The sequence below is a fragment of the Lynx canadensis genome, chromosome F1, assembly GCF_007474595.2.
Source record: "Lynx canadensis isolate LIC74 chromosome F1, mLynCan4.pri.v2, whole genome shotgun sequence".
NCBI classification, from domain to species: Eukaryota; Metazoa; Chordata; class Mammalia; order Carnivora; family Felidae; genus Lynx; species Lynx canadensis.
Window position 1 is genome coordinate 44,356,270 of NC_044319.2, and position 7,493 is coordinate 44,363,762.

A 7,493-nucleotide genomic window follows, 5' to 3' on the forward strand; every position below is an offset into this window, starting at 1 on the left:
ATGTTTATGCTACCTCATGCCTGCCAGCCTTCCTGTAAAACCATACTGTGGGCCACTCAACCGACTCTTGGGTAGACTAACAGCTGTACCCCCACACCATCCCTTATCAGCTTAAAGAAGCCGGAATGGTCATTGTCCCTGTTTCCTAACAGCAGTTACAGGCCCTACTTCAGGGAAGAAATAAATAGGGAAAGGGTTGACATTAGGTAGGGAGAGATAAAGGACCTTCAGGGAGGCAGACTGCAGCTGCAGGTGGGAGGCAAAAGAAGCAGATGGGGTTCTCCCTTTATGAAATCCTTTATGGGTGCCCTCCCCCCATTATCAAGGGCATAAGAGGAGATCTAAATGAGATAGACAATCTAACACTAAGACAACAGATGTGGGCCCTCGGCTCTACCCTAACCACCTTACACCACTGGGTCAGGGATATTACCTGTGAATCTGATCACAGATGCTCACCCCTTTAAACCAGGAGATGCAGTATGGATAAAGGAGTGAAATGTCCAACCCCTAAAGCCCCTCTAGAGGGGCCCATTCACTGTTATTTTGTCCACCCCTATTACAGTAAAGGTGGCCAAAGTGGGTCCCTGGATTCACTACAGCAGAGAAAAGCTGGCATCTCGAAACTGGGAATGCATTCCTGGGCCTTCAACGCCATACAAGCTGACCATACAGAAGCAGCAATCTGCAACTCCAGAGGCTTGGGGAGACTGTAGCCCTGCTTTAGTCACTCTGGAAGCTGACTAATCTACACACGGCAGAAGCTTAAGGAATCGATGGTTTGGTGAAACAAAAGACTGTCCTTATTTTCCAGATCTATTTCCTTACTGTGATGCACTGTCATGTCCTGTTTCTCACTATTATTGTGATTCTTTCTCTACTCTTTGCCATAGGATTGGCCGAGGCCACCCCGGCCAGCTGGAAATGTGGGGAGAGGTTTCTATTAACACTCACCTTCCTTTTGTGGATAGGATACTTTGATGGTACCAACGCTGGGAAACAATGGCCATGAGAGACTAGAAAATCAGATCCCCACAAACCTTACAGTAAAACAAAATACCCCAGTCCTACTACCGGGGTTTGGCTTCCCAAAAGCTCAATTATTGGGAAAGACTGTCTTGTCTAGTGGGGAAAAAATTCATCACCATCTCTGTTAAAAACTTAACATGCCTAGGCCAAAGATTTTATAACTCAACTGCCCAAAAAACCCAATGTTGGGGAACCCCAGATCACCTTAAGCCAGATCCCCACAGCTTATCTAGCTTCTCTCATCTCCAAGAGGCTGAAGACAGTGTCAACGCAGCCATCAAATGGTGGGCCCCAGGGGGACTACACTAGATGTGCAAAAGGAGCGCCTATATAGTACCTCCCTAGTCTGGTCAGGGTCATATGTGCTGGAAACTATTCGTCCATGTCTTCCTGATCCCACTTGCCAGAGGGAAACATTTGGGAGTCCAAGTGTATGGACACAAGGAGACTAAAAGGAAGCAGAGTGCCTTACAGATTGGTAATTAAAAAGATGATAAATGGCCTCCTCAGCATATAATCCAATATTATGGCCCTGGGCAGAGGATGGGTCTTGGGGCTACCACACTCCCATTTACGTGCTAAACCACATAATCAGACTGCAAGCAGTTGTAGAAATTATAACCAATGAAAATGCCAGAGCTCTTAACTTACTAGCCAAGCAGCAAACCAAAATGTGCAATGCCATCTATCAAATGCCATCTATCTACCTGCTTGCTTCTGAGGGAGGTGTTTGTGAAAAATTTACCCTGAGCAACTGCTACCTACAGACAGATGATGAGAGGAAAGTCACAGAGGAGATCACAGATCAATGAGAAAGGTTACTCATGTCCCAGTTCAGATCTGGAAAGGTTGGGACCCCGGGGAGTTATTTGGAAGATGGTTTTCAACTCTCAGGAGATTCAAAACCCTCATGGGAATTATCCTCCTAATTTTGGGAGGGTGCTTAACCTTACCCTGCTTAGTTCCCTTGGTTGTACGGTCTGTCTCCAGTCTCACTGAGGCCATGATTTAAAAAGGACAGCCACTCAAAAAAAAAAAAAAACAAGAAGAAGAAGAAAAGCAGGGGGAGCGCCTGGGTGACTCAGTCGGTTAAGTGACTGACTTTGGCTCAGGTCATGATCTCGCAATTTGTCATTTCAAGCCCTGCGTTGGGCTCTATGCTGACAGCTCAGAGCCTGGAGTCTGCTTCGGATTCTGTGTCTCCCTCTCCTCTTCATGCTCTGTCTCTCTCTCTCTCTCAAAAATTAATAAACGTTAAAAAATTTTAAAAACAAAAAAGGACGGCCACTCATGTAATAATGTTATAAAAATATAAACCTCTTGGGGAGCCTGGGTGACTCAGTTAGTTGAGCATCCGACTTCGGCTCGGATCATGATCTCATGGTTCATGGGTTTGGGCCCCGCATCGGGTTCTGTGCTGACAACTCAGAGCCTGAAGCCTGCTTCGGATTCTGTGTCTCCCTCTCTCTCTACCCTCCCCAGCTTGTGCTCTGTCTCTATCTCAAAAATAAATATTAAAAAAAATTTTTTTTAAATATATAAACCTCTAAACCAAGATGATGCTCTATGAAACGAAATAGAGAAGTCTGAGCATCAAAGGTGGAAATGTTTCTCTCCCTAAGGAGAGAAAAAAAGAGAAAAAAGAAAGAAAAAGCAAAAAACAAAACAAAAAAACTTTAAGGTAACCTGGCTATGTGCCTATGTGACAACATCCCTAATGACCTTGTAAACAAAGACTACTTAATTAGACTACATGTTTGTGTGTGTTACCATATATGGGAGACAAAGAAATAGAAAATGTATAAAAAAAATTATACCACGAGACATTTGGGGTCCAGTTCTTTGGGTACAAACCCAACTGAGTGGTTCCGGCAGAAATAAAGTTGCTTCCTGGGAAGGTAAGCCTTGGTGTCACGATTCTGTGTGAGAATTCTGCTACAAAGAGACTAAGAAGCCAACAACTAAATGCAAAAGGTATCCTGGACTAGATTCTTTTTCTTTTTTTTAATCTTTATTTTTGAGAGAGAGACAGACAGAGCATGAGCAGGGGAGGGGCAGAGAGAGAGAGGGAGACACAGAATCTGTAGCAGGATCCAAGCTCTGAGCTGTCAACACAGAGCCCGACACGGGGCTCAAACTCAAGCACCGTGAGATCCTGACGTGAGCTGAAGTCGGACGTTTAACTTTAACCCCTAGACTGGATTCTTGAATGGAAAGACATTTCGTGGAAAAACTGGGGGAATATGAATAAAATCTACAATTGTATTCATAGGACTGTGCCAATGTTAATTCCTTAGTTTTGATACCTGTACTTTGGTTATAAAAAAACATTATCATTACAGGAAACTGGATAAGAACTCTATACCTCTATACTATCTTTGTAACTCTTCTGTAAATGTAAAATTACTAAAAAAACAAAAACAAAAACAGCAGCAGCAGCTATGCTTGGCCCACATGTATAGACAGCCGCACAGGCTCACTACCATCCCCCAGTGGCCCACTCCACAAGAAGCTGCTTTTTCTTCCTTTAATCCTTTATCCATAAGCTTGGGAAGTTGTCATTTCCCAAACCCTTCCCCAGTTTTACTGAAGATTTTCCCCCAAAGGCACAGTGGACTGACATAGTACCTGTTCCCCAGCAAGGCAATGGCACAGAGGTCACCCTTCTGTACCTGAGGCAGACCAGCAGGGGGCACCACGAGTCCTGGCAGCATCAAATCTGCAGCAAACGAAAACAAATGCATCACAACCTGTATTCTGCCTCTAAACAATTCCATGTTCTACTTCATCATTTATTCATTCACTCAACTTACAAACCTTTATCGGGTATCAGCTAGGTTATTCATAATGAAAATTAAAAGACGGCAACCTGAGTATCACACCATTTCCCTAGGGGGGCTAGTGGTCCAACTGAAGCACCAAGGCCAGTTCCATGACCTATCTTATTCTGGTTTCCCAAATTTAGCTTACTGACTTAAAGGACAGCCTATGGCAGTTCACAAACTATTTTCTCATTGAAGTACAAAGTACAAAGCTGACTGAAGCCTTTCAACAGCGTCGTAGAGGCCCAGGGACCTCACGGAAGCAGTCAAGAGAGAGATGAAACGCAAACGGGGGAAAAATTCCATTTTTCAACCATATGAACGCAGGAAGCGGGTACATTTATTGGAGGAGTCGGTCCTTCCTAAGCGGGTTTCAGTCGATAGCCAGAATATAGGGAAATCTTCTTACCTGCTCCCCCCACCAGTTTTTCAAGCACCGGAGGCCACGTCGTGAAAGCTGGGAGAAGGTCAGGATAGGACCACAAGGTATACACTGCCCAAAAAGAGACACAGATTTATTGCCAAAAATTCAATCCCCTGGGGCACTGGCAAAGCCAAATGCGAAGGCCACTTTAATTCAGGGACAGTAAAGGAACTCAGCTCAAAGCTGGAGAACAGGCTGTGAGGCCCAAAGAGGGTTCATTCTGGCTTTTTTTGTGTTTTTTTTCAAATTTAAATGTATTTATTTAAATTCAGGTTAGTTAACATACAGTGTAGCCTTGGTTTCTAGGGGTTTCCTTCTTAAAATAGGCAGATTCTTCTTTTTTCTAATATACTTTTTATCTTTTAATAATCGCAATATAAGCGATTACAAATATACATAAAAACGCTTACAAATCACATAAACATATTTATACCATTATACAGCCATATAAAATGGAAATATGGAAGGATAAATATTAGGATATCACCAAGAATTTCCACACTTGTGAAGGTGGTAAAACTACTAAAAATTGAAAAAGTATACACATATACAAAAGTACATGTGAATATAATTTTTAAAAATTATAAATGGTAATCACTCTCTTGTCTTTAAAGCTCTCCTCAGTGACTAAGGAAATCTTCTGTGGGTATGCTTAGGAAATAACAGGGAGGCAGTGGGCCCACAGGCTTTGCTATTGGAATGAAGAAGGTAGATTCTTAAAAACCTGGATGACACCTGAGACTGGGAGGCCCCATCATTCCACCTGATTGTAGCTGTAGAAATGGGCACAGCAGGTAAAAGCGGGGACAAAGACCAAGGAGGATTCCATTTGTGACCTCAGAAACAAGTAGACTAAGAACAGGGCACCAGCCTGTAAACAATTTGGAAATTTCCGTATGTTTATTATTTGTATTCCTTCTGTTTTCATAGTGATTAGTGGTAAAAACCCTTAGATCAAAAAGCGCCTCCTGTGTCCCTATAGCAGCAAAGAGGGGTGGGGGCAGGAGCGGCCCAAGGAGACCGCCCTACGCTGCTGCAGCCCAGCTTAGGGCAAGAAAAGCCCCAGTGACAAAGCAGGTGTCAGCAGCTAGAGACAAAAGGACCCTAGATGTCTGAGTTCTGTCACAAGGAGAGAAAGCAAAGGATCCTGAGAGCCAGATAGAGCCGAAGGAAGAATCCCTGTGAGGTATCTCGATGGGAGTACATCACTAAGACCGCTGGGTACGTGGTTTCATTAACCCAGCTTCTTTCCTATCACAGGATCTTTTCAGTCTCTAAAGAAAATCCTGCCAGTCATCGTTTTAAGACGTATTTCCTACATGTCCTGAAATGCCACCCTTTTCGAGACCCCTGCTCCATCCCTAGTTAACCCACTAGGAACTACTATTCCTTCATCTCAGAATATCTCTTGGCAACCGCGCTCTTTCTGTATTGGCCCTTTCATTCTCCCTCCTACGGCAGTAAGTCTCGACCTTGAAAGACCCAATTCTAGGGACACTGGGCCCGAAACGATTCTTACGGATGGTACTGGGAGATTTGGCACTTACTGTTTTGAGTAAGACAGGTGAATGAAAGAAATAAGGAGTAACGGATGCCAGGCAAGGATTACAGTAATGGCCATGTCCATCCTGTTGCCATACCTGTCGGATACAGATTTTTCTCCACTTCGAACAGGATGGGGTTACCACCGCTCACGTACACAGTCACTGCATCCCCTCTGTGAGCATACAGTTTCACAATGTTGAGCTCCTCCTTTCCAGGTACCAACACAGAGACCTGATCTGTTCCTAGAGTGGGGAAAGCAGCCATCACATCAGCCCGAAGCTTTCTCCTGCAGAAAGCAAACCAATGAGTCGTATGAATCGTGCCTGGATGCATTTTGAGAAATGCAAAGGATTCGGAAGGACTTACTATCAAATCAAGGCGCCAAGGAAAAACTGCTTTATGATGCCCTACTCTCGTACACTCCTCCAAAACATCCTATTCTCTTTCACATCCCATGTCTCCTCTATTGTCACATATTCTTGGGGGCAAGACTTTCCATTTTACGAAGAAAGAGGGAAACTGAGATCCAGGCAGTAACCAAGTTAGCCTGACTTTGGAAATTCAGCCCTGCCTTCCTGCCTCTATGCCTAGCCCTCGCACCCACTCCCTTCTCTCTATGCTTGGCAAACCTGTCCAGATGGTTAAAAAGCTATACCAGGGCACCAAGAGTGACAACTATAGAACACGGGGTCCAAAATTCGCAACGTGCTATCTGCGTTTGCGACACTGAACAGATACGGTTCTCCTCAAAACATGTCCCTTAATTCTCCCTCACCTCTCCCTCCATCTGTCTGTCTCTCCTGCCAGAAGTAATCACAAGACACTTTTCCTCCTATCGTTGTAGTTCTCGGTTCCCCATCTGATTTCTCCTCAGGGACTCTAAGCTCTTAGGAGAGAGGCACCCTGTCCGTCTGTCTTTCTTCCTTCCTTCTTTCCTTTCTTTTCTGGCGCCCTCCAATAGATCGCAGTCAGTAAGCGCTGATTGAATTACGTTTTCCTTTAAACGAACTACAATATCCAAAAGATAGCCTGGGAGATAAATCAGGCCTCCTCTCCCTCTTCACCCTCAAAGCATGTCTATTCCAGCCTGGTCCCCTGGGGTCCCTTCCCCCGCTGGACCCCTCGGCCTCCACCCCGGGTCGGCTGAGCTAGTCCAAAAGGGCTGTGGGCCAGCCGGGATGGAGAAATGGCTGGGTGTCCTGGTGGGCGGAACAGGGCCCTTCTCTCCCTCACCTGTCCGACCCCTTGATGGCCGTGTTGGACTTGACCCGAAAGGCCTTGGCAAACATGTCTGCTGGAGTGGCCTGGGGAAGAGAAGGAGAGCACAGACGCCAGGGGCCGTCAGGAACGCGACAACGCGGCACCGTCCCCACCCGCAGCCCTGGGGGCAGCCATGCTGGGGCCCGGCCGGGAAAGAGGCCCGGCTGGAAACCCGGGCCGCGCAGCTTCGCAGCTTTGGCCGCTGCCCAGACCGCGGCCGCCCCTACTGACAGGACCCGGAACTGAAGCAGGGGGGGCGGGGCCCGGGGAAGGCGGGGCGGATTCCCGCTCCCGCCCTGCGCCTGCGCGACTGGCTGGCTCCTGCACGCCTGCAGGGGTCCCGCGGTGGCTAAGGTGCCTCAGTCTATTGCCGCTCGGTAGGCGTTAGGGCGTCTTGACTTCCCTTCAGTTTA

General features: G+C 46.2%; 1 protein-coding gene across 3 annotated transcripts in view; it reads right to left on the reverse strand.

Moving 5' to 3' along the window:
- Positions 1-7,264, reverse strand: part of EIF2D (eukaryotic translation initiation factor 2D) — a 28,707-nt gene extending 21,443 nt beyond the window's left edge. For 2 of the 3 annotated variants that reach the window (XM_030302780.1, XM_030302777.1), the window contains exons 1-4: positions 7,054-7,264; positions 5,916-6,106; positions 4,261-4,344; positions 3,658-3,748 (exon numbers count right to left, since the gene is read on the reverse strand). In XM_030302780.1, the coding sequence (XP_030158640.1) occupies positions 3,658-3,748; positions 4,261-4,344; positions 5,916-6,106; positions 7,054-7,109 (422 nt within the window). In that variant the 5' untranslated portion in view covers positions 7,110-7,264. The remainder of the gene's footprint in view (positions 1-3,657; positions 3,749-4,260; positions 4,345-5,915; positions 6,107-7,053) is intronic. The other variant, XM_030302778.1, reaches the window with a different exon arrangement.
- Between the last annotated feature and the right edge of the window lie 229 nt (positions 7,265-7,493).